The following is a 26,633-nucleotide window of genomic DNA, read 5'->3' as shown; positions in this document are numbered from 1 at the left end:
AATGACTTCTCGGGCTACAAAGGATGTCAAACCTCAATCTGGTGAAGAAGATTAACGCTGTAATTCTGGTCATTTCTTGCATAAAACATCAAATAGGGTTTCCACACTATCATCATCCCTCTATGGAAAAAATATCTACAATGAACTTCTACAACATTTACCTTCAGGATGTCAGGAATTTTTAGAGACTATTGACATAACCGTGACGGGAAGCAGAGGATGAGACTGAAAAGGAAGGGTTCGCTGGCTCGCGCCGTGCAGCAGCAGTTGTGTAAGAGTTGGCAGGTTTGTGTAAATAGTTCCGGGACTTATCCCCTGGTGCACAGACGCCGCTCAGAGATGTGACTCTAGGTAGGTTATTTTTCCCTTTTTAACCCCAGCGTGATGACAATACATCACAATACCTACCTACCTAAAAATAATCCGGCATAAACGGGGGTTTTCTGTAAAGAGGAAATCTTAATTTGAATGTTTTATTGCTGTAAATCAGTTCTTGCATATATGCTTGTGTATTTTTTAGCATCTACGCATGTGGACAAATCTGTCTTTGACTTATTTCATCTGCAGTTTACAGCAGATATACACTTTTATCTATCCACTCTGCTGTTGTTTGAATGTCTTAATTCTGTTCCACGGATGGATATTATTCATTTCCAGTTGTCACAGTGCTATTTGCTTATGCCAGATGTCTGTGTTTTACAAAGAAAGGCAGAAAGAGAGAGAGAGCAAAGGAGTCTTAACAAGTCTATTCTATATTTCTCTATCCAGCTGTGATTTAATTCTGACTGCAGCAGTCCAGACACAGCGTCTGCTCTGGAACTCCATGGGAATAAGCGAGTGATTGGGTCAGGGATTAAGGGATTAATTCATTATCTGTTCAGTTACGGTCACTTTCAGAGAGGTCCCTACGCTCCGTGGGTGCACATGGCCCACTCATCTCTAACTCACCGCTCCGTGTTGCCAACTGCTCGTCTTGGCAAAGATAGTCATCTCCAGCAAAAGCGAGCAAAAGACTGTAAACATCAGAGCCTTGACAGATTGTTCCCATCTAAAGGTTTAACCTGGTGCCATGTTGACCATATTTCAAACACTTAATTACACAAATTTAAGAAGTGTGCAAATCAGAGGTGACATTTTCATGAACCCAAGTAAAGGTGAATGACATGATACTTATGTCCAGCATCATCTCTCCTTTTCTTCCAGAGCCAACCCACATGCAATGTGGGAGACCAGCCGGGGCGTCGGAAGCGATTAGCGGAGGAGGAGACGAGGAGTATCTGAGCCCTCAGGAGGAGGCGATGGAGCTCGGGGACTCACCTGCTCCGAGTAAAAGAGTCCACTTCAAAGAAGCTCCCGCGTTTCAGGTAGGAGAGGCTCAGAAGCAAAATCTGATTTGTTTTTCAAATCTGATCTTTTTTTTAATTTATTTAATACAGGCAAAATAATACACTTAACAAACAATTTTATTACATGACAATATAACCTAAAAAATAAATAAATAAAGACAACAATTTGACAAAAATGTAATAAATATAAATTAAATAAAAAGGGGTAAATAAACTTTATTTATTGTTTATTTTATGCAACTTGTAACTGATATTTTGATATGTTTGAAATTGTATTTATATTTGAATTAGGGCTGCAGCTAACTGTAAAAAGATAAGAATATAAATGTGGAAATATAAAGAGAAATAAATAAAGAATAAGTACATGTGGCATTTCATTTATTTTCACATTTATTTTTTCATTTATTTATTTTGGTTATTTATTTTTATTATCAATCATTTTTTCAGATTATTAGTTGTTATTAATTAATTATTTGTCTATAAAAAAATAATTAATCGTCTATAAAATGCCCGAAAATTGTGAAAAAAATTACAATAACAATTCCTATTGCCTAAAGTGACATACTTTATATTAAATTATTTAATTACTATTATAATTTACAGAGAAAAAGCAGAAACTATTCACATTTCACAAGCTGTTACCAGCAAATGTTTGCCATATTTGCTTGAAAAGAGACTCAAATCTATAAAAGCCGTTGTGTGTATGTGTGATCCTTTAAAAGGTGGCACCGTGTGACCAGGAGGTGACTCAGGGTCAAGATGTCGTCATCTCAGCGAAGGTCGCAGGGCAGCCCAAACCCATGGTTTACTGGTAAGACATCGTTCCTGAAAGCTTTACTGCAGACAAACATCTTGGTAGACACCTGAAGCTATTATCTCAACCAAGGTCACTTGCTGTTTCCCCGTCACACTATTAAACACCTGAGTGTAAACGACTGTGACGACCACTTTGTGTTGACCCAGGTTGAAGGACAGAGTCACAGTGAAGACGGCGGGACGCTTCGCTGTGCGCGAGACAGACGACGGCACCAGCGAGATGAGGATTGGCTCAGCTCAGAGGTCAGACGCGGGGCTTTACGTCTGTAAGATCATCAACGAGTACGGATCCACGCAAGCCGAGTGCAGAGTGGAGGTCAAAGGTCAGTGATGAAGAATTTAATCCATCTAGTTTAATCATGTTGTAACAAATATCTTCTAAAATAGCTGTTCTTTCTATGTTTTTATCAGCGTCTGCAGCACAAACGGCACTGAAAATCACCCGGGAGGTAAAAGGCGTGTCGGTGAGGGCCGGAGAGTCGGCCATGTTTGAGTGTCACATTACAGGACCCCCAGACGTCGAAGTGGACTGGCTCTCAAACGGGAAGCTGATCCAGCCGGCGCTGCTCAACTGCAAAATGCACTTTGATGGAAAGAGGTTGGTTCATGTGGAGTCCATAAAAAGGAGTGCCATAAAAGTGAATAAAACTGTAAAAGAATAAGAAAATAAATGTGGGAATATAGAATAAATAAGTGAATTAAAAATTTGGAAATACAAAGAGAAATAAATAAAGAATAAATACATTTAATTTATTTTCATTGTTATTATTTATTCTATATTTCTGTATGTATTTATTTATTTATTTTTTAAAAATATATGTTTTTTGCATTTACATTACTCTATTTTTTTCCTGTATTTTTCAAATCATTATTTATTTTTTATCATGTCATTTATTTATTTTTATCCCTTTACTTTTCCTTAAAAAATAAAAAATAGAGTAAATTATATGCAAAAAAATTATTATTATTATTTAATATTATATAAATATATGTATACAGAAATAAATGAAAATGTTTATAATTATTCTTTTATATATTATATGTCTTTATAGTTCCAATTTTATTTTTATATAGATTCATTATTTTTATGGCACTCCTCTGACTCCATAGATTCATGTGTTTTGGTGGTGTGTATTTGTTTAACTCTTTTCTTCATTATTTAATTAGTTTTGTTTATTTGTGTAAATAAAGGCTTGGAAAATAGGAAGTAAATTCTGTAAAGATGCACCCAGACTGGAAAAATGTTGGATTCTGAACTCCCTTAGTCTAATAGTCTTGGACCTCCACCCTCCATTGTTCTAACTTGCTTTACTGTCAGTGAAACAGTAATTTTGCACAATTATCTGTCAGTTGTTCACATGTTGAATTATTATTATTTTGTTTTATCCTACAGGTGCCGTCTGCTGCTAAATTCAGTACACGAGGATGACAGTGGGACATACACATGCAAGCTGAGCACTGCCAAAGGTGAACTACAAACACGGTTGTTTTAGAGAAGTTGGAAAATGCAAGGAGGTTATGGTTTTGTTTTTTTCTGTTTGTCTTTTAGTTAAATAAGTCAACAGATTTCAATGAAATATGGGAGGAAGTAATCGGTTTTTGGCACAGATCTGGAATCTGAATGACCTCCATGATTGGAGCAAATCTATGACTCTCACTGGATTTGAGACACAACATATTTAAAGGATACTGATGCTAAAAGGAAAAGGAGTGATTAATAAATAAATAAATAAAAAATGCTGAAAAAAAACCCTCTTGTTGCTAAGGAACGTGTCATTGCATTTGCAGAGGAGTTGACCTCAAACGCAAACCTGAAGGTCGCCCCATCCAAGGAGCCTCTTTTCACCCGTCAGCTGGACATCCTGGAGGTCATCGAAGGTCGCACCGCCCGCTTTGACTGTAAGGTGAGCGGATCACCTGCTCCTCGAGTCACGTGGACGCATTTTGGTAAGAATCTCCAGTGTTTTGGTTCATATTTGATATATGTGGGTTTTTTATTGTGATCGAAATGTATTGGTTCTAAAGATATGCTTTGGAAATTATTGTCAAAACAAAACATTCATTGAAAAGAATAAAAAGAGTATAATATATTTTATCGTCTTGTCTGATTTTTATTTCACACTGATGTTCTTTCAGAGACAAGAGTGGAGGAGAGTGATAATGTTCGCATCCTCCAAGAGGGGGGTCGTCACTCACTCGTCATCGCCCACGTTAGCGGCGACACAGAAGGCTTCTACACAGCAGTCGCTCAAAACGTTCATGGGAAGTCTGAATGCACCGCTGAGCTCTACATGCAGGAACCTCGAGCTGCCATCTCTTCTCACATGTAAGAAAAGTAATTCACATCTCTATGAGCCACTGTGTCATTTTAAAGGCTTTGAAATGAGGGAAATAAAACGAAGCTGTCAGTATAAAAGCCAGAGGAGCCGTTTTCTGTTTTCAAGGGCAAAGACAAATGCTTCAGGAGGAAGGAAATCCTTCTAAAGGAGCGAAGGCGCATGAGAAAAGTTAAATAAACCCATCAATCTTTCCGTGTGCGTGCTCAGGATTTAAACTCCTTCCTTCCTGCAGGGTCAAGTTGGAGAAGATGCCATCCATCCCCGAGGAGCCCGAGGTGCTGGAGAGCGAGGTGGAGAAGAGGACCATGCCGGACTTTGTCAAACCTCTGGCTGACGTGGAGGTGATCGAAGGCAAAGAGGCGCTGCTGAAATGCAAAGTGGCGGGCCTGCCCTACCCGACCATCGCCTGGTACCACAACGGCAAGCGCATCGAGAGCAGCGAGGAACGCAAAATGACCCAGTGTAAGCAAAGAACAAACAAAGCTAAACCATTTTCGGGGGGGGGAATGACGGTCAATAAGAAAGCTGTGTGTCTGTTCTCCAGACAGGGATGTCCACAACATGGTCATTCGGAGCGCTTGTCACGCTCACGGCGGCGTCTACAAGGCCGTCATCTCCAATAAACTGGGCAAAGCAGCCTGCTATGCACATCTCTACGTCACAGGTACACATGGAGGCTCCATGTGTGATGCTGTAGTTGAGAGAATACAAGATTTCCCGTATGATATGTGTGTATTTGTGTATTTATTTGCAAACAGACATTGTTCCTGACCCCCCTGATGGTCCTCCAGTGATAGAGGCCATCACAGGGAAAACCATAAGCCTCAGCTGGAAGAGACCAAAGAGACTCGACTCTTCTTTTGGTAGGTTCATTCAGTTGCTATGATACCAGTTTTATTTTTTGGCCTGATATTTCCTTAATGACATTTTTATTGCAATCTTGAGATATGCTAACTGCCTTTCAGAGGCTGTAGCAGCAGGCTCAGATTTAGAGCTAGAGTGCAGGTACAAAGTTTTATATTTTAGCGAGGAAAAACTGTCATGGCCATTTTCAAAGGGGGTCCCTTGACCTCTGACCTCAAGATATCTGGATAAAAATGGGTTCTATGGGTACCCACGAGTCTCCCCTTTACAGACATGCCAAATTTATGATAATATATGCAGTTTGGGGCACAAATTGGGTCAAATTTGACCCAGTGTATGGAAGAGTTGTACCACTTGTGCCTGTAATTTTATCAAAATTGTCTGATTTCACTGTTTATAAGGCATACACATATAAATTATCACCCAATTCTGTGTTACACGTTTTTAGCTAACTTCATTCTAACTCATTACGCTTTTGTTTTTTGGGAATTTATGCTCAATAAACCTCATTTACATTAAATTATATCTCATGTTTCAGTAGAAAACCCCCCCAGAAATTATGAATTACTTTCATCCATGTTATTTTGGGGGCAATTAGATGAAAGAAACCCATATTTATGATATAATGAAGTTTGAAAACGGGTCAAATTTGACCCGAGGACAACAGGTGACATGTTTATCTCTAATTTATGAATAGAAAAACTTGACCCACAGTGCTGAGCTGCATCTGAAATTAATCTCCAGGTTCCCAGCTTTCAGATGACGTACACCACTTCTATGTGACATCTACTGTTGACCTGCTATCTCCCCCTAAAGACCCCCTGTACCCTCCTAAAAAAGACAAAAACAGGTCTATGTGGGTCTCTTAGAGTTAACAAGAAAGTTGAAATTCAATTTACATAAAACACTTGCAGGGGAAACTATTTATAGTGTGTCCTGGATGTTCATTTGCTTTCTTTTCATTCTGTTTTTAAGCCCCCTTGGATTTCTTGTGTCATCAGTACAGATTTGAGAACAAAACAAACTCCTTTTCTCTCTGCATCTTAAAACACCATGTGTGTGTGTGTGTGCGCAGACGCCGGCTCCTTGCTATATGTGGTCCAGCAGCAGCCTCTGGGCTCGATCCAGTGGTCCGTCGTGGCGTCCAACCTGAGGGAGACCAACTACACCGTCACCTCTCTGTCCAAGGGAGTCCGCTACGCTTTCAGGATCCTGACGTCCACCGGGAAGACGCTGAGCAAACCATCACCTGCTACTGACCTGGTCCAGCTGATGGACAGAGGTAACAAAGCAGAGGAAGTTGACACAAGACATAATGTTTAGGTGATATAATGATATTTTTAAAAAACCTTTTACCCCTGTAGGACCGTATTTGAGGAAAGCGCCCATCATTTTGGACAAACCTGACGTTGTTTACGTGGTTGAGAACCAACCTGCGAGCATCACCGTCACGCTGAACCACGTGCATGCAGTTGTCACCTGGAAAAGGTTAGTTCCTCTATCGCTAGTGTGCAGAGAGGGGTTGCAAAAATGAATACAAGCGGTCTGTAAGATAATGCAGGAAGCTCATTTCGAACAGAAACCAAAGAAGTCTCTCAGAAGCCGGAGCACATGCTGGGTTTCATCCCATTTCTATTCTCATCAGGGCCTGTTTATACATTGGGATATAGAACTTGTGAACAGGCTTATCCTAACCTCTACAGATTAAAACTAAAAATAGCAGGAGTCTAGATCCAGAGGACCAGGACTGAGACGCACCGCTGTGCAGTGGTTCACATTGCTTTGATTAAATTTAGCGTTTGTTCTCTGCGGAGGAAAGCTTCCTGCGTCTTCGCTGCCTGCTGCTAAAGAAGCATGTGGACTTTTGTGGAACAGTGTTTCGATCGCTCTAACTGTGATATATTGTTCCCCAGGAGGGGGGTGGTGTTGGTCAACAGACTGGGGATGTATGAGATGAGCATGCCCGACGACGACCAGCACACCCTGAAGCTTCAGCGAGTCCGGAGCTCAGACGTCGGGCAGCTGGTGGTCACGGCCAGCAACCAGTTTGGCAGCGACCTCTGCACGCCTCAGCTGGCGATGGCAGGTCAGTTTAGTTCAGGCAGAGCACCACATGATAAATTTAGCATTTCAGCATGAATCCGAGGAACTTACTACTTACTCCTGACAGCCGACAAAGGGAAGCTGAAGTTGAGCTAAGAATAAAAGATCATAAATTTAGGATAGCTTCTCTAAAAAGTGTTTTAAAATTAGGACTTGCCTTTCTTGTGACTCCTGCCTCTTCATTGTTGGGATAGAAGGTTTTTAAAATATTAAAACTTTGATATCTATATATGGAAGAGCCTTAGTAGATACTTTATTACATTATTACTGCTCAGAAAATTCACCACTCAGGCTCTTTTGTTTGAATTTGTGCATTTTTATATATATATATATTTTTTTTTCTTTATCTCAAATGAAAATCACCCCATTCATGTTCCAATTTTGTGTTCTATTTTGACATTAATTTATTTAATTAACTATTTTATTTTATTTATTTTATTTATTTTATTTATTTTATTTATTTTATTTATTTTATTTATTTTATTTATTTTATTTATTTTATTTATTTTATTTATAAATTTTTTCCATTAATATGGATCACATCCAATTTATTCAGCTTTTTACAATGTCAAAATCGAACACAAAATTGGAACATGGGCTGATTTAATTTGAGATAAAGAAAACATAAATAAAATATAATAAATACACAAATTAAATATATAAAACATCAGCATCCTCAGGGGTATCCATTTAGAATGATTACTGTGACCAAAAGAACATAAATAATGAGAATATATACAGTAATATGAGGGAAGTTGCTGATGTTTCAGAGGGATTATCATATCTTTTTGTCTCTCTTTCCTACTTCTTTTTCTTCCATAGTGCCTCCTAAGTTTGAAACCATCATGGAGGATGTAGATGTGCACGTTGGGGAGACGACCCGTCTGGCAGTTGTGGTTGAAGGGAAACCGGACCCGGATATTCTGTGGCATAAGGTAAAATCAAAGAGTATTTCATAACAGCCAGAGAAAATGTGACATTGAAATTAGCAGAATTATTGTTATTATTAAATGTCTTGCTGCAGGACGACGTGCGGCTCTCTGAGAGCAGCCACTTCACGTTCGTGTACGACGACCCCGAGTATTCCCTCGTCGTCCTCAACGCCCGCCCCGACCACTCCGGCGTGTACACCTGCACGGCGAAGAACCTGGCCGGCCCCAACTCCTGCAAAGCTGAACTCACAGTTCATACAGGTGAATGATGATCAAGTCTGCGCAAACATACTTTGCATGTGGACGGATTCATCCGAGTATTATAATTCTGTGAGAAAGCAGCATCTTTTCATGATAAATTCTCAATCTGTTTTGCATTAAAGGTCCCATATCGTGCTCATTTTCAGGTTCATAATTTCATTTTGTGTTTCCACTAGAACATGTTTACATGCTGTAATGTTAAAAAAAAACTTTATTTTCCTCATACTATCTACCTGAATATACCTGTATTCACCCTCTGTCTGAAACGCTCCGTTTTAGCGCATTGCAACGGAATTGCGTTGCTAGGCAACAGTTTGGGTGCATGTTTACTTCCTGTCAGCTGATGTCATTCACATCCACTGCAACAGCAAATAAACTGGGACACATTTAGAATGTTTACGTTTAAAACAGTGTAATGGTCTAAATATTGTATATTTGTGACATCACAAATGGACAGAAATCCTAACGGCTTGTTTCAAACGCACAATTTCTGAATACGGGCTGTGTGTATTTCTCCGTATATTGAGCATTTTGATAGTTTAACAGTATTTATATAGCAATTAAACCTGCTTTATAATATAAAAGGCATGAAAATCTCACTTTTTACAATATGGGACCTTTAAGAATCATTAAAATGGTGATCCAAAAAACTGCTTTACCGACAGGCTTTAATACTCACCGATATGAGCTGGTTGTTGTTGAAAACTGCACCTCTAAATCTCCACCATATGGGTGGGACCACCAGGTGTTTTGAGACTACAATATGAAACCATCTGTCACTGTGCTGGCACACGTGTACGGCCAAACACACACACACACACCCACACACACATATAAAAATGCTTATGTCGTTGCTCCCTGCAGAGCGAAAAGAAGCAGCCGAGCCAATGGAGGACGAAGGGACCATCCTGAGGAAGATGAGGCGTTTGACGGATTACTACGATATCCACAAAGAGATAGGGAGGTGACTGACCGCACACTCACGCATCCCTTCACACACAGCGAGTGCATCCGTTAATGGCTCCGTTTGAGCGCCGAGGGTCGAGGCCTTGTGGGGGGTGGGGGGGATCGCACCTGCTTAACAACAGTAGACAGGAGCGAGAGATGAGTCACCAGAAGCCGGAGTGGAGTGAATACATTAGCCGACAGATGATTTGTTTTTTGTCTGACTTGGTGGAGAGACACTATGTGAATTGTAGCGCGATGGGGAAACGGCGGAACAGGCAAGACGATGCGTTTCGGTTTTTAAACAGAGCAGCAAACTCACATGGAATCCAGATTTCTTCTCCCGCAGAGAAAAAAACAAGAAAGTTCTTTGCTACTTCTTGCAAAAGAAGAGTTTATTATTTCATTTGTGGTTAAAAGGGATTTTATTCTCGAGGAATTAAAGCTCCGAAGAGCCAGCGAGTTGACATTTGAGCTGATGTTGTTTCGTCAGACATACTGTTCGCAAAGGTCAACAATGAACTCCCATGCTCTAATAGTGACCTGTAACGAGGTCGCTCCAGCTGGTAGGATTATGAAAATAAAGAGGCAACCCCCCCCCCCACTTGAAAATATTCTTTTGGTGTCATTTTTAACCTATTTAGCACCAAATCTGTGTAACAAATATCAAGCCAAAAATTGCTGCAACAACTTATGAGACATAATAGAGCATGGGGATGATTTATGACTGGAACAACTTGATACACAGTGCATCTCAAATTAATCTCCAGGTCCCCAGCTCTCAGATGATGTACACCACTTCTCTGTGACATCTACTGTTGACCTGCTATCTCCCCCTAAAGACCCTCTGCACCCCCCTAAAAAAGACAAAAACGGGTCTATGGTAAAAGGCTGGAGTGGGAAAGGTTATTGTTGTTCAAAAGCAATGTCTAATTTCTTCTTCTTTTTTTCTTCGTGCTGTTAAATAGAGCTATTCGTTTGTATTAAAGCCCGAATGTTTCCGCTTTTTGACGCAGGGGTGCCTTCTCCTATGTGAAGAGGGTGATTCAGAAGAAGGGAAAGACGGAGTTCGCCGCCAAGTTCACATCTGCGGGAGGAAAGAGGAAAGCCTCGGCCCTCGGGGAGATGGACCTGCTGTCTGAGCTGGACTACGAGAAGATCCTCTATTTCCACGACGCCTTTGAGAAGAAGAGCGTGGTGGTGCTCATCACGGAGCTGTATCCTTTTTCATTTTTATCATCTGTGATGGGAAATGTTGGGGGCAAACATGTTCTTTTAGTCGAAAAGGCACTACCTTTCCTGCAGCACTGCTTCAAATTTGTATTCGCTTCATTGCCGAACAAAAGTGCTCTTAAATGCAATCTCAAGGACACGAAAGATCCAAAGCATTAATCCTAATGTCTTCCGCAGTCCCCCAGAGGCATGAATGAAGCGCAGCACTGCTTTTTTTTTCCCTCTGACTCATCGCAGATGAGTGGAATTAGCAAAAAAGATAGGATGTGTGGGAGTTTTTGCTCATTTATAATTCATTTCTCATGCACCTACCACTTGGACTGTACAGCTTCTTCCTTTTTTTTTCTCCTCAACCGTTGTGCGAAGATGTCACGAGGAGTTGCTGGAAAGAATGGCCAAAAAAACAACAGTGAAGGAGCTGGAGGTTGGTGTGTGCCTCTGCCCGAACTGCACTGCGCTATCATTATGTAACATGACTGTTGAGTTCATTCCCTTGTGTTTTTCTCTGCAGATCCGCTGGAGTGTTCAGCAGCTTCTGGAAGGTCTTCGGTATCTTCACCAAAAAAACATTGCCCACCTTGACATAAAGGTATCCGTCCACCCCACCTCTGCTGCTGCATCATTATTATATATGAATGAAAATGGGTTCTATGGGTTCCCACGAGTCTCCCCTTTACAGACATGCCCACTTTATGATAATCACATGCAGTTTGGGGGCAAGTCATAGTCAAGTCAGCACACTGACACACTGACAGCTGTTGTTGCCTGTTGGGCTGCAGTTTGCCATGTTATGATTTGAGCATGTTTCTTTATGCTAAATGCAGTACCTGTGAGGGTTTCTGGACAATATCTGTCATTGTTTTGTGTTGTTAATTGATTTCCAATAATAAATATATACACACATTTGCATAAAGCAGCATATTTGCCCACTCCCATGTTGATAAGAGTATTAAATACTTGACAAATTTCCCTTTAAGGTACATTTTGGACAGCTAAAAAATTAATTTGCGCTTAAATATTTGAATGGATTGACAGCCCTGATTCTTTACCTAACATTGTTGTTTTTGGGTCCACCCCACCATCCAGCCAGAAAACATTTTAATGGCAAGTCCTGGGAGTGACCAGATCCGCATTTGTGACTTTGGCAACGCCATCAAATTGGAGACTTCTGAGGAGCACTACTGCAAGTACGGCACGCCGGAATATGTCGCACCTGAGATTGTTAACCAAACTCCCGTCTCCACGGCAACAGACATATGGTGAGCCACCTGTTCTCCGGCAAACACACTGCAGGCACTACCTTGTTATCTGCAACTAAGTAAAAGCTTTTATGCTGTTCCCAAAAATCCACTTATCATTCGTCTGTGCTGCTCTCCCACAGGCCTGCTGGTGTCATCACGTACCTCTGGTATGTTATATTTGTTTTACTCTTTTTGGGGTTTATTGCATGTTTTCTTTTATTGATAATAATGTTTTTTTGTTTATTCTAGCCTGACTGGTGTGTCCCCGTTTGCTGGTGAGAACGACAAAGCCACGGCCTTAAACATCCGTAACTACAACGTGGCGTTCGAGGAGAGCATGTTCGCCGACCTCTGCAAAGAAGCAAAGGGATTTGTCATCAAGCTTCTGGTGGCGGACCGACTGTAAGCGTCTTTATGACTCTCTCCTATCGTTTACCATAAACATATGAGCATGCTCCTTCGTCATATTCCTCATATGTGTATTTTTCACTCTCCTAGGAGGCCCAGTGCAGTTGAGTGCCTTCGTCATCCTTGGTTCAAGGTGAGTTATCATTTAGAGAATAAATCACCCAGCCTGAAACTATTTATATATATTTATATCACCATGAAACTTCCCCAGTTTATTACTTTTATTATTATTATTTTTTTGTATTACAAGTTTTCTGTGTAAATAAGCATTTGTGCTAATTTTCATACATTTCCAGAACATAAATCTGAACACTGGATAAATCCAGGTTCAAAAATCTTGTTTCATTTTGTCGACAAATTAGAGTCAAAGGGTTTTTACAGAGGGAAATTATGGATATCTCTTTGTATCACTCCATAAATCAGAAAATACTGTCAGCAGCCCTAAAAAAAAAAATCTATTTTCACCATGTTTTTAGGGATAAAATGTTCTATAAATAAGACTATGAATGATATATGAACAAACCTCTCAGTAAAACCCTTCAGAATATAGATAGGAATGAAACTGGATAGTTTGGTGGATGTAAGTGCTACGGAAGTGGAGATTTCTGGATCCGAGTATGAGAAAAAAACAAATATTGTAACGTTTCATACATTTTGGAGACACTACAGGTGAATAGGGTAATACATATCATCATGAAACTTCCCAAGTTGATTAATGCATTAAGACAATAATTTTTTGTATTACAAGTTTTCTCAAATTTGATGTTTAAATATGCAAATGAGGCATTGTCTTATTAAATATGTGCTAATTTAATGCTAATTTTTGGTGAATTTAGGAGAACGCAAATAGACAAAATATAGTAAAATAAACACCTGAATGTGTATGTAAATGCTTTTGCCTGTAGTGTCTAGCCTTAATGTGTGATAAGATATGTCTTTATATCTCCACTAAGGTTAATGGTAACTCCTCTCTTGTTGTCCTACAGTCATCAACGAACAAGAGCATCAGCACAGCGATGCTGAAGCAAGTTTTGTCTAGAAGGCGATGGCAGGTGAGCCACTGGACATGTATTTAACAGCGTTGGAGAGAGTATTCAGATCCTTTACTTAAGTAAAAGTACTAATACAACACTGCAAAGTTACACTGAATTAAATGAACAGATTTCCTAAAAGAAGATTCGACATAGTGCAGGAATAAATTAAACCATGATGTCATAGTTTGTAGTTTATTTCAACCACTATCTGTTCAGTCTGAAATGTGTGTTATTGGCTCAGACTGCAGACTTTGCAAATGATCTCACGTTGTCCTCTATTGTCTATTTTTTCAGCGTTCCCTTATCAGCTACAAATCCAAGATGGTGATGCGGTCGATCCCGGAGCTTTTGAATGAGTCATCCAGCCACGTCTCCATCGCCGTGGCCCGGCATCTAAAAGAAGGCACCCCGCCGCCCTCCTCTTCCTCTGACTCCGACGCAGACGTGGACGAGCTCCCCTTCATTCCCATGCCGCTGTCCATGGTGTTTTCTGGTTCCAGGGTCTCCCTCAACGAGATCCCGGGGGAAGAAGACGTCACCGTGGGGCCCGGTGTTGCTGCCGAGGGGGCGAGGAACCAGGACGACATGGAGATAGCTAATAAAAGGGTGAAAGACGAAGAGGAAACCCCAGATGAGGAGGGAATGGAACAGACAAAACGAGCCCCCCTTAAAAAAGGATTGAGCGTGGAGTCGGACGAATCGCAGACGAAAACCAGGCGGGCGACCATGAGGAGAGGCAGCTCTGCTGACTCAGCGCTGCTTCTCCACATCGACCCAGATGAGGGAAACGCAAACAAAGACGCAGAAGCAAGCAGCAAGACCCTGAAAAAGGCGGTTTCTATGGAGCTACCCAATCGCAGCCCGAGCCCCGGGGCGGCCAAGTTGAGCCAGGAGGATTACGCCCTGAAACTGGAGCTGATGAGGCAGCGGTTGCTCAGGGGAGGAAACGTGGACAAAAAGATGAGCGGCCTGCGAGGGCCGTTGTTCGAAACACTCGGCATGGAGGACGAGAGGCGGACCGGGTCTCTAGATCGGAACTTGAGGAGATCCAGAGCGGGGCCGTCGACGCTCACCAGAGCGGCGTCTTCAGAGAGCACCGGAGAGGACACGCCAAAGACCAAAGTTTTCCGTAAAAGCGCCTCCTTCACTCAGGGGGACTCTGAGCCCATGCCCCTGCACCGCAGGTTCGGAGCCCCCTTAGAGATCCCATCGGTGGGCAACGGCAGCGTAGAAGGGAAGAAGCTCCAGGAGGCAATCTCAATGTCGGCGCTCACAGAGCAAACAACGCTGGAGACCTCTTTTATACGATTGGACCAACAGAACAATGTGAAAGATATGCAAAGTATGAATGAGAAGAGCATGGACGGGTTAACAGAGAAAAGGACCAAACCTCAGTTAGAAAAGCCAGATAAAGTAGAGTCTACATCACCCTCTGTAGTTACTCCTATAATTGTAATAGAGGAGGATGAGGAGGAGGAGGAGGAGAGGAAAGAAAATCAGAAGTTGCATATTAATGAAAAGGATAAGAAGGGAGATGAAACACAAAATGGTAAACCCTCATCTGCGTACGCGAGTGTTATTCAAGCTGTTGCGGCCACACCAAAGTCCACAGAAATCCCCGCGGCGCCTGAACACCCAGCCGTGTTCGCCAAAGTAGCGACTGCTGATAGATCCCCTAGTTCTGTCCCCCGCCAGCCTGTGCTCAGGACAGACATCAAGGACATCGACTCGGAGGAGGTCTTTGAGGCCCGGTTTAAGAAGCGGGAATCGTCTTTGACACGCGGCCTCCGGAAACTGACCAGGAACAAATCAGAAGAGAAATCCCCCGTGCTGAACCGGAAGGGGGACGAGGGGGGTGAAGAGGTTTACAGGCCGGGGCCGAGGGGGGCGCCACTTGAGGTGGTGTCCAAAGGACTGCTGGAGAAATCCAAATCTGTTCAAGATTTAAGAGAAGACGATAAAGAAACGGGCCTCAGTCTGATTGGGAGGTTTTCCTTGCGGGCCAAGAGGGGTGAGAAACCAAAGGAGGAGAAGGATGTTCAGGAAACCGCTGGAAGCAAGAGGGTTTCATGGGCTATTGGTCGCAGCAAGTCCCTGGATACTAACAGCGCAGGGGCTCCGAAGCAGCCGGATGAGAAAGAACAAAGGAAAGCCGAGGAGTCATCGGTTTCTGCCATGAGGCGCAAGTTTGAGTCCAAAGTGGCGGGAATCTCTGCCAAAATGAGGACCCAGTCGGAGGAGAGGAAGGACAAAGACGCTGGGGGGAGCCAAAAGGATTTGAAGAGAGTCACCGATTCCCCCGTGCTGGCCATGCGACACAAGTTTGAGAACAAAGTGGCTGGAATCACCTCGAAAATCCGCAGTCAGTCCGAGGAGAGGAAAGAGGGCGAAGAGGGGAAGAGGACGCCGCTGTTTACCCGCCATCGTCATTCCCAATCCGAGGGGCGAGGACTCAAAGGGATGGGCATTCCCGAGAACCAACTAGCAAAACAGACCGGCGCCGCCGGCGCGTCCAAGGAATCAGTCGAATCCACTTCTAGCATCCATTCCGAAAAAGAGACCGACAGGCGGTCGCGGTGGGACAGGTGGGGTTTGACGAGGGGCAAGAAAGACAAAACCCTGTCTCAGTCCGATCTGCCTTCATCCGTCCCCAAAGAGGACGGGTTGTCCAAAAGCCAGCAGTTCATCCGCTCCGCTTCGGATTTTGCCCCCGTGTTCCACATCAAACTGAAAGACCACGTCTTATTGGAGGGGGAGCCTGTCACTCTCAGCTGCCTCCCAGCCGGAAGTCCACATCCAGAGATCACATGGACGATGGGTAAGTCATCCCAAAATAGTTTTTTTTAAAGAAGCTGCCATTCAGTTGCTTACGTTGTTTGTGTTTTTTCTAGATCGTAAACCGCTGGAGGTGGACGACAGAATCAACCTGAGGTCCCACCCAGACGGCAGGCAGCTTCTTACCATCATGAAGTCCAGCCGGAGGGACGCTGGCGTTTACGAATGTGTCGCTACCAACCCCATCGCCACCATCACCACCTCCTGCACCTTGTCCATAGCTTGTGAGTAGCTATTCAGAAAGCGTTGTGTCGCGAATGTTATCGTATAGAATGGAGAGAAAAAGGGGAGTTAACGTTACCAGAGGCACAGCTGCTCCTTTGCCCTTCATGGACACACACTAATTATCATCATAATTTGATTTTAATTGCAGGAAGAATCGTATGAATATTGAAATGAATATTAATGTCAAGAGCTTAACTTGTACAGTAGATTAACTTAATGGATTTTTCTCATATTCATCATGTAATAGGAACAAATGATGCCTTTGCTCAAATAGTGTGTAATGAGAAACAACAGTGATGCAACAATAACAACTAATAGACTTTTAAGGCTTCAGCGGGTAATATATTTCTCAGACGTCGGGTGCAATCGATCACATTTGAGCTTTATTTGTAATGTCTTTGGACATGTAGTATTTCTAATCTCAACCACTGATGCTATTTGTCTCCCCTTGATAATCTATCAGCCGTGGGAAAAACACTTCAGACAGCTTATTTCGCCTGAAGCATCGGCTCCTTTGTTCATGCCGGTGCACAGGCTTAATGGGAAATACATTTTGGAATTATGGACGGACACTATTTGTGTCAGGTTTGGTTTGGTGTAACGACAAAACTCTATCGTCTGGATTGGGTTTTTTTTGTACCCTGCGTTCAAGAAAATGAACATCTTGTCTTTTCTCCTTTGATATCTTGAATCTGAACAAATACATGTAAATAAATGAACATGCTGAATCAGTGAATGCTGAAGCAGACTTGTAATGTAAACTATTCATGCTGTTTTAAACACAGAGGGTGTTATAAATCATCCCAATGAAAGTTAAACATCAAGCAGTTTGTTTGGAGTTAAAAAAAAATAAGGAAACTGCATTAGGACCTGATCAGACAGAGCGCGTTTTCGCATTATGCTCATAGACTGTATATAAGAAGTGGACGTAGTCACCGTGACGTCACCCATTGGTTTGTGGACCGCCGTTTTGAAGCCTCGAGTTCGGCATTTCGGCCGTCGCCTTCTTGTTTTCTTGCAACCAGAGGGGTGTATCTAAGTATAACCGAACACTGAATAAGCCATTTTTTAGACGACCAAAATGTTATAATTAGCTTTAGTTAAAGGGTGAAAGCTGTAAGATGAAAACACGGACAACTCCCAGACCGAACAACACCGTGGTAGCGACCTGTCCAAGGTCACAAGGTAGCCACGCCCTAAAGCATCCCCTGCTTTATGGTCTATTTGACTCTAAATGGGACCATAATTTACTAAATGAACATCATGCTGTATTGAAGAAGACTTGAAACTAGCGATTGAAACATAAACTCATGTTTACAATGTTTACTGAGGTAATAAATCAAGTGAGAAGTGAGGCTCATTTTCTCATAAACTTCTATACAATCAGGCTTCTTTTTGCAACCAGAGGAGTCGCCCCCTGCTGGCTGTTAGAAAGAATGCAAGTTTAAGGCACTTCAGCATTGGCTTCAGTTTTCAGACCCGGACTTGTCCCCTGAATATGCTAACGTTAGCTTAAGACAAACCATGAACTGTATGCTACCTAATAGTTAATAGTACAGCTTGAATTAATGACAACAACTCACCTGAAATCTCAAGTAGCACATTAATAATTGCCTCAATTGCGCCTGTTTTCTGTTCCTAGTAACTATGGTTGGTGGAGTCATATAGCTCTGGGTATCCAGCAAAAGTCACCACCATGAGAAGAAAACGCTAATGAAGTTGGCCGCAATTTCTGCTCTGAGTTGAATTAACTCGAGGCGTTCAGGGCGCTCCTGTAAAAACCTGAGTGTGAATATGAGAGTGCAAAAGGCTTCACTCTCATTTAAAACAATCACAAAAAGACGCCCCCAGGCTGCTTAAACGTGCTCTGTCTGATTGCAGCCTTTAAGCATGAGCCGTGATGATTAAACAGAGAAACCGCAACGACCGAAAGTCAAACAATTTAGACCTGTAGACATCAGAATATCACTTCTGGGAAGGCGCAGAAAAAAAAAACGACCCAATGAGCAATGAAATGTACAAGACACAATTCAATCTTGCCCACACACACACTCCCACAGTAGTACTAGTGAAACCCACAAACAACTGAGAACCCTGTTGTAATCACACTTGGAAAACCATGCACACTTTACCGTGAATCCACCCACATACACACACTTAAAACCAGATAAACAAAACAGTAGAAACCCTGCGCATACAAATGAAAATCCTTGAGTCTCTTGCCTAAAAACCAAAAAGAATATCTTACATTTTTAAACCCAACTTATATGTACCAGCATGCCACTACACTCTCATCTAATTTGTTCTTTTTCGCACTTTTAAGGCGTCCCAAAACGGCCAGGGACCCCTGAAGTCCCCCAGACCTACAACAACACAGCCCTGGTGCTCTGGAAGCCGGCAGACACCAAGTCTCCATGCAGCTACACCCTGGAAAGAAAAACAGAAGGTGAGCGAGTCGAAACATCCATCATTTAGCAACATTAAACTCATCCAAAACATCTAAATTAAGATGTGAAAAGCTTGCTGTTATTTGGTTTTGTAGGTAGTTTTGATGGTTTTAAAACATTTACTCCTCAAGGTTTCCATCTCCTAAGAGGTAGCAGTGTTTGAAAAAGCTTTGCCAATGTTTGGCTTATATGGAGAATGCTCTGGGAAATAAGTTTCCAAATCCATAGACACCACTTAGACAGAGAAAATGAGTCAGCCCACGGGGGAATAGTGACTGTACCAGTGCTGCTGTCAAAGCTTTTCGTCGTTATGCTCGATGAATCATCATTATCTCATGTTGTGGTGGAGGGAAAAATAAACTCACACAAACTTGGGAGTAGCAGACTCTGCAGGTGAATGTGTGAATATTTATTCAACTTTTTTGCTCCGGTAGACTTAATTCTTGTCATCTCATTCCATATTTGTTCTTTGCCAGGCAACACAGAATAATAGTTCAACCACCTAATTTACATTTTTGCTTCAGGTCTCTTTCACTGTGCCTGCATAAGAAATAAGATACTGTGACAGGTGATTTTTCAGCAGGCGAAATGAACATTAACTTGTTTATATATGCAAAACATTTTACAAACCTTTTTTTATGCATTTTGCATGTCCGGATTATTAGTTTGACAACACCGCCATCTAGTGTCCAATATGTGAACTACAAGTCATTTGCCACTCGAAGAGAACATAACAGAAGAACTTCGACTTTTTACTAGGGCTGCACAATCAAAATTTTATCAAAATCGCAGTATGACCGACAGCAATTTTCAAATCACAGGAGGCGCAATATTTTTTTGAAGGCAAAATGTTGTCAAAATACCATTTTCAATTAAATATTGTGGTGCTGCAGAGATGTCCTGGCCTACACCATCATATTCTACAGACTAAAGAAACATCTTTGTTTGGTGCAGATACCCGCAAAAATCTCACCGTTATCACTTTATTATGTTTTTCAATGAAAATTAAAATAATGATGCAAAAATTACCATTCCCTCTAATATCGCAAATCATATCGCATTTAAAATACAAGTCAAAATAATCACAATCAAAAAAAATGTCAATATCGTGCAACCCTACTTTTTACTTATTCAATGTTTTTCCCTCAGTAATCTCATATTTCTTCTCCTCTTAATTTCACTTACCATACATATATATCCAATATGCATACTTAAAGGTCCTATTGATAACATTTTTACGTAGATGAATATTTAAAAAGAAAAATACATCCACAGAACTTTTAGAAAGGTGCCGAATAAAATGGCTTTTCCTGAAAAAAAAAACTACAATTGTGAATTAATCAAATTGAAAATGTATGTTTTGTTTACATCTGTGGAAGATATCTGACGTTTGGTTCCCACTTCTAATGAGGCTTGTGAGCCAATAGTATAACAACGTTGGTATCACATGGTATCTCTGGGTTGTCGGTTAGCGATAAAGGGCCGGCAACCACTTGTTGTGAAGTAAATGCAATGGAAAGGGGGACGGAGAATGCGTCATTTAGCGGTCGAATGATATCAATAGCGCCTTTAAATATTAACAAAAAATGTTTTCCCCTCTTTGTCCTGCAGGTGACTCTAACTGGTTGACTGTAGCCACTGGAGTTGTCGACTGCTACTACAATGTCACAGAGCTGCCACCAGCTGGAGCCTTTAGGTTCCGCGTCGCCTGCGTCAACAAGGCGGGACAGGGACCGTACAGCAACTGCTCTGCTCCGGTCAGCCTGGACTCAACAGGTATTTTATACACAGGTCAAAATGTCAAATACTGCACAGCGTAACGGGGAATAGTACTGCACTGTGTTGGATTGGTTTAAACACAGGCAACAATCACAACATGTTACTTAACATGTTATTAAAATTCACTATTTTCTACTCTGTTCTTTGTTGTTTGAATATGGTATATTCAATGTTATTCCATTTTATATATGCAGAAATAATTTAATAATTGTTTACCGTCTAAAAACATACTCGACCAAACGGTTGAATAGTCCTGTACGGGTACAATTTTAACACAATAAATTTACAATTTTTATGAAATAAAAAAATCTTTTTCAACCTTCCCTGTTGTTAATATGATTTGTTAATATCATATATTTAATGTTATTCCATTCTATATTTGATAAAAAAAAATTATATCAGAATGATTTTTCACCATTTCTGAGATGTTTTCAAAGTAAATATGGTAAATATCTAGAATACATATGTGGAAATAATACTAGTACTGGTAATACTACTTATTTCATGTTAATAAATTGACATATTCTAATATATTACTAGCATAATAACAATGCATGGTTTGTATTTTTATTTGACCATGAAGCGAAATCTCAACCGTTTGGAGGACTATATTAAAAAAACTGTGGGATCTGTTTAAAAAATACACATTGATTGTTGTTATTATTGCCCCAAGGATATAAAAAATGCAAAGAGAAAATTTTAATAATAATAATTTTAAAAAACACTGAGTAAGTATGTGGTTGTATTTGTGTTTTCACAGCTGTAGGAGCTTCACCTACCGTGGCCGTCGTAAAGACAGTCCCAGCTCCACCTGAACCAGTCGTCACCTCCTCAGTGACCGGGCCTCCACTCAGACCAGTCCAGAACACCGCTCCCAGGATAGCCGTCTCCACCGTCACCTCCACCTCCACCTCCACCTCCACCTCCACCTCCCCAAAAGATACATCCTCCCCTGCTGCTTTACCTCTTCCACCTACATCATCTGCAGGCGCAACCACCGAAGACGCTCAAAAAATCAGCTCCTCTCTTCCCTCCTCACCCGCAGTCAAAGCCCCTCCACCCTTCGTCCTCCCCAAACCCCAGAGTCCAGTCAACGTGGTGTCTCCTATGACTCAGAGCCCGCCAATATCGCCGCCCCCACCTCTCGTAACCCCGCCGTCGACGCCAACCAAACCGGCAATGGCCTCCGTGCCCACGTACGTCCCCGCCACCGCCGTCACCGCTCGTGTGACCCCGACGCCGGTCTCCTTTGCCCCACAAGTGCTCCAGACCTCCAGCCTGAGCCCCTTCGGCGAAGGGGCCAGTACGCCCACCAGAGGCACCCCATCAGGACGCGCTACGCCCTCCACTGCTCTACGACAGGGGGTCCCACAGAAACCGTACACTTTCCTGGATGAGAAAGCGAGGTGAGACCTTTTAAGATCATAGAAAACATCCTAGTTAGACCCGTGTTGGAGGCCATAACTAGTAGATTCTTAACTGATTATTTCTTATTTTAGATTTAAAATCTGAATTCCTCCTGTAGGAGGATTTTACTCACCAGATTCAACATTGCTAGCCTATAAAACCTGCAATGAATCCTGCACTAAGCCGACCGGAGGAGCTGCTGAAGTTAATTAATCCGTCTTTTTATGCACTGCTTTATTGCCTCGTGGTCTAAATGCACTTTCAGAGGTCCCACCGTGCTGAAACTGCTATTCTGGGGATATTTGTATGGGTTTTGTTTGACTTGCAATGTTTAAATTTAACTTATCGTAACAATATTTGGCTTTTAGGGACTTCAGTGTGAAAATATTTACTTCCCAACAACCATAAAATGTGGTCAAACTGGTTCATAACATAATAATGGACAAGAATAATGTATACATCATAATGTTATGGTTGTTTAAGGAAGGAAAATATTCATGTCTTAGAATCCTAAATTGGATTACAGACTGGATGTGTAAAGAATTGTATTGACCTGTCTTCACCAGATGAATCTTCTCTGTCTCTTACTTTAGTTGTAATAGTTTTTGTTTTTTTGTGCCAGGGGTCGTTTCGGAGTCGTCCGAGAGTGCCGCGAGAACACGACGGGCAAAATCTACATGGCAAAGATCATCACCTACAGCCAGGAGAACAAGCAGGATGTCCTGAAGGAGTACGAGATCCTGAAATCCCTCCACAGCGAAAAGGTCATGGCTCTGCACGAAGCCTACGTCACACCGCGCTACCTGGTGCTGGTGGCGGAGTACTGCACCGGCAAAGAGCTGCTGTTCAGCCTCATCGACAGGTAGACGTCACCTCGTGCTGAGAGACACTAACTCGGACAGACTTCCATAGCAGGGGGCGATAGAGAAGACCTTTTCCTTCTTACAGGCAAACAATTACTGATTTAGATTAAGGCTAAGAGGAATTTTTAACTGGTTATGAAACAGTCATGATTTAATACTGATGCCTCTACATGACCGAGACCATCAGCAAGAAGACTGGCTATTTCTGTAGTTTTTTTAATTATTAATGTAATTAAAATGTTTTTGTATTATGCACTTATACTGTAAACAACTTGTTTAAATAAATATAAAAAACTATAAATATTCAACTTTAAAGTTACCAAGAGGAACTTTCATTTTATGTTGATTTTGGCGGTGCCTGTGGACAAAAGCGGTAGTGTTTCAGAGCACCAGAGACCTACTTTTCCAGTCATTTAACCATTTGCGAACCTCCTTTTGGCCCACGATACAGGTTCCGTTACTCCGAGGACGACGTGGTGGGTTACCTGGTCCAGATCCTCCAGGGAGTCGAGTACCTCCACAACCGCCGCGTCCTCCACCTGGACCTCAAGCCCGACAACATCATGGTGACCAACCTCAACGCCATCAAGATTGTGGACTTTGGGAGCGCTCAGAGCTTCAACCCCCTCAGCCTCAAACTCCAGGACTCAGGAGCGGGAACACTGGAGTACATGGGTGAGGACAAGAACGTCTACTGACTTATGGGACTCCTTTGATAGATCTACTATGTATGCAAACATTTGACAACCCCGATATCTAATGTTTCTACATTTTCATCCTCTCGACACTCCAAGCTCCTGAGATGGTGAAAGGTGAAGTGGTTGGTCCTCCTGCGGATATTTGGACTATTGGAGTTGTCATCTACGTCATGTAAGGAATTCACTTCTCTTTATTTCACATCACATCAATAACCTTTATCCTTAAACGAACAGTGGGCAACATTTCAGAAAGCACATTGAGTCTACGCCTGTCGTATGAAATGTGCTATATAAATATACATTTGATTTGATTCCGTTGCTCCTAAAGTAGTGTTATTACGGTAAGGATGGCCTCTGAGCGGGGTGAACGGCGTCACCACGGTTTTGCACTCAGCACCTCATGTTACCACAGTCTTGTAAAGGGAGGAGTGGAGCGGTACTCAGCTGGTTGCAATCTGCAACCACACCACTAGATGCCGCCAAATTTTACACACTGTACCTTAAAGTCCAGTGTCAGTGGAACTTATTTTCGCTACAACATGGTAAAACTCTGTGTACATATTGCAAAACTGTAGTTTATTAGTTAACATTTAAGACAAGACGTGAAATAACTTATTAGGTGCCACATTTTGCAAATTAAGTGAATATTACATTTTGGGATCATTCTCCTGAACCTTATTTGTTTCTGTGTTTACAACCAGGCTTAGCGGTCGACTACCTTTCGAAGATAGAGACCCTCTTCAAGTCGAATCCAAAATCCTGGTGGCGAAGTTCGACCCGACAAAACTGTACCCAAATGTGTCCCAAAGTGCCTCCGCCTTTCTCAAGAAGATGCTGAGCAGCTACCCATGGTGAGCGCCAAACACAATTTGACGTCACACTTCCAGTAATAAAGAACATGAATATGTTACGTTGTGTGTATTCCCAGGGCCCGTCCGACCACGCGAGACTGCTTCACGCACGCCTGGCTGCAGGACTCCTACCTTATGAAGCTGAGGAGACAGACTCTCACCTTCACCTCCAACCGACTCAAAGAGTTCGTGGTGGAGCAACAATGCCGCCGCACAGAGGGCGCCACCAAGCACAAGGTGCTGCTGCGCACCTACCAGAGCTCGCCGCAGTCTCCGGCGTCTGGGACCGCGCCGCACGTCCCCAGTCCCAAGTGAGACGACGATGAAAATGCAGCACCACACCACGAGTTGGATCTGCCAAATAAGACCTCTGTGAACCAGAGTCAGCCTGGTTTAGGCACAGGGGATGGGCAGACAGCTGGATATAGCTTAAATATCCAAAACAAAGACAGGAGTCCACGTGTTATTTTGGGAACACTAAAGGGATTCTGGGATGAATCAGAACGAGACCGCTGTGACGTTTTTATTGAATACATGAACTGTTAATCCACTGAAAGGACACAGGATGTTCTTTGGTTTTTCTTTGATTGCACAATTTCTCAGTCACATTGTGATTTCTGAAATTGCACATTTGGTCTCCACTCTGCACGATCAGCCTGGAAACGTGCACCATTTAGCGTTTCTACCTTGTTTATGTCACTAAGTTTAGTAGTAAACAACTCATGTGAATGTACCATGATTTAAGCTGCTAATTTATTTTTTTGCGTTTATTATTACACATTTTAAAACTCAAAACCAAAAATATTCTTTTTCTTTTTCTTGACATTGTTTACTTTTTTTCCATGTTAATTTATTTGCATGTGTGTGTGTGTGTGCGCGCGAGCATTTTCGATTCACTTTTTTCGCATAAAAAAAAAGATAAAAATAAGGAGTGTCTTTGTGATTGGTGTTAAGATTCACACGGTAAAAATATGAACTATTTTAGGGTGACCTAGGAATTTTTGGTACAACTTCTTGTTCTGTGGTTAAAACTGAACTCTAGCTGTAATAAAAGCAGTCCGTAATGTAGATAACATTTTACTCGGAAAAGTCGTACACTGGTAAATTGCTGTGGTTTCTCAGTATTACCCATCAGTTGGTCAGGTTGCTTAAATCATGATCACCCAGTCAGTGCCTAAATCGGATTAATATCCAAAATATTGATCTTGTAAATGTGTCTCCATTGGTACTAAATCACTATCGATGAATTCTTTGAACAAAGCAAAAATTTGACTGCAATATTTGGACTTTACAACACAGATGCATATAGATTCTTACATGCAGTACATACATGCAGTCCTTGTAATAATAGGTCGTCTTGTGTATTGCTCTATCACAGTGTTCCTTTTTGTATGAATTTGGACGGTTGAAGATTTGTAAATGTACCAATTTGCGGTGTTTATATGTGGGAAAAAAAAGTTGAAGATGTTTTTATGAGATGGTATGTAATAAACTATTGATACAATTGGGGGAAATGAACTTGCTTTTCTCTCTGTGGAATGCAGTTTTTGAATCCTTGAGTACTTTGATAGGATTTTTTTATTTTCTAGAGAAGTTTGCGGCTAAAAAATGCATTTATACACTTAAGCATCAAAAAGACAAATGAAGTGTTCTTGAGAATGCTAACATGCACAATAAAATTACTTAATTTTGAAAACATTTTTTTTCACAGTTGGAAAAGAAAAAAATGGATGATAAAAGGAGTGATGGAGAGCTTGCAAAATAAAAGGTAAGCTTGCAACAACAATATTCCTGTTTATATTTTGGGGTAGAGTTGTGCAATTTGACAACATATATTGTGACGCAATATAAATTGGCCTCTCGTCAGGCATTTTGCCATTTAATATTTCTAATTGTATAACATTGACATCATGGACAAAGTTGCAAATCAACTGCTTTCTGGAAATATTGTATTTTTAGGATTTTTTCCCCCACCAAATGTATTATATAAAATCAATACATATACC

The 26,633-nt window shown here is 41.7% G+C and overlaps 1 protein-coding gene across 1 annotated transcript in view; it reads left to right on the top strand.

Annotated features, from left to right (window-relative positions):
* The window catches only part of LOC141762719 (striated muscle preferentially expressed protein kinase-like), a 31,023-nt gene extending 4,894 nt beyond the window's left edge, over window positions 1-26,129 (top strand). The window contains 34 exon segments of the mRNA XM_074626735.1: window positions 1,204-1,364; window positions 2,069-2,157; window positions 2,310-2,485; window positions 2,574-2,760; window positions 3,556-3,629; window positions 3,951-4,109; window positions 4,299-4,488; window positions 4,734-4,963; window positions 5,046-5,165; window positions 5,260-5,364; window positions 6,441-6,647; window positions 6,730-6,853; window positions 7,279-7,451; window positions 8,291-8,403; window positions 8,493-8,661; window positions 9,526-9,625; window positions 10,623-10,823; window positions 11,206-11,263; window positions 11,351-11,428; window positions 11,926-12,098; window positions 12,221-12,247; window positions 12,330-12,482; window positions 12,579-12,621; window positions 13,475-13,540; window positions 13,817-16,340; window positions 16,414-16,581; window positions 18,906-19,028; window positions 20,641-20,805; window positions 21,569-22,214; window positions 22,838-23,077; window positions 23,530-23,753; window positions 23,873-23,948; window positions 24,478-24,627; window positions 24,705-26,129. Of these exon segments, the coding sequence (XP_074482836.1) occupies window positions 1,204-1,364; window positions 2,069-2,157; window positions 2,310-2,485; window positions 2,574-2,760; window positions 3,556-3,629; window positions 3,951-4,109; window positions 4,299-4,488; window positions 4,734-4,963; window positions 5,046-5,165; window positions 5,260-5,364; window positions 6,441-6,647; window positions 6,730-6,853; window positions 7,279-7,451; window positions 8,291-8,403; window positions 8,493-8,661; window positions 9,526-9,625; window positions 10,623-10,823; window positions 11,206-11,263; window positions 11,351-11,428; window positions 11,926-12,098; window positions 12,221-12,247; window positions 12,330-12,482; window positions 12,579-12,621; window positions 13,475-13,540; window positions 13,817-16,340; window positions 16,414-16,581; window positions 18,906-19,028; window positions 20,641-20,805; window positions 21,569-22,214; window positions 22,838-23,077; window positions 23,530-23,753; window positions 23,873-23,948; window positions 24,478-24,627; window positions 24,705-24,942 (7,730 nt within the window). The 3' untranslated portion in view covers window positions 24,943-26,129.
* Window positions 26,130-26,633: the final 504 nt, after the last annotated feature.

Source organism: Sebastes fasciatus, chromosome 24, assembly GCF_043250625.1.
Source record: "Sebastes fasciatus isolate fSebFas1 chromosome 24, fSebFas1.pri, whole genome shotgun sequence".
NCBI classification, from domain to species: Eukaryota; Metazoa; Chordata; class Actinopteri; order Perciformes; family Sebastidae; genus Sebastes; species Sebastes fasciatus.
This window is presented reverse-complemented; position numbering and strand designations above follow the sequence as displayed.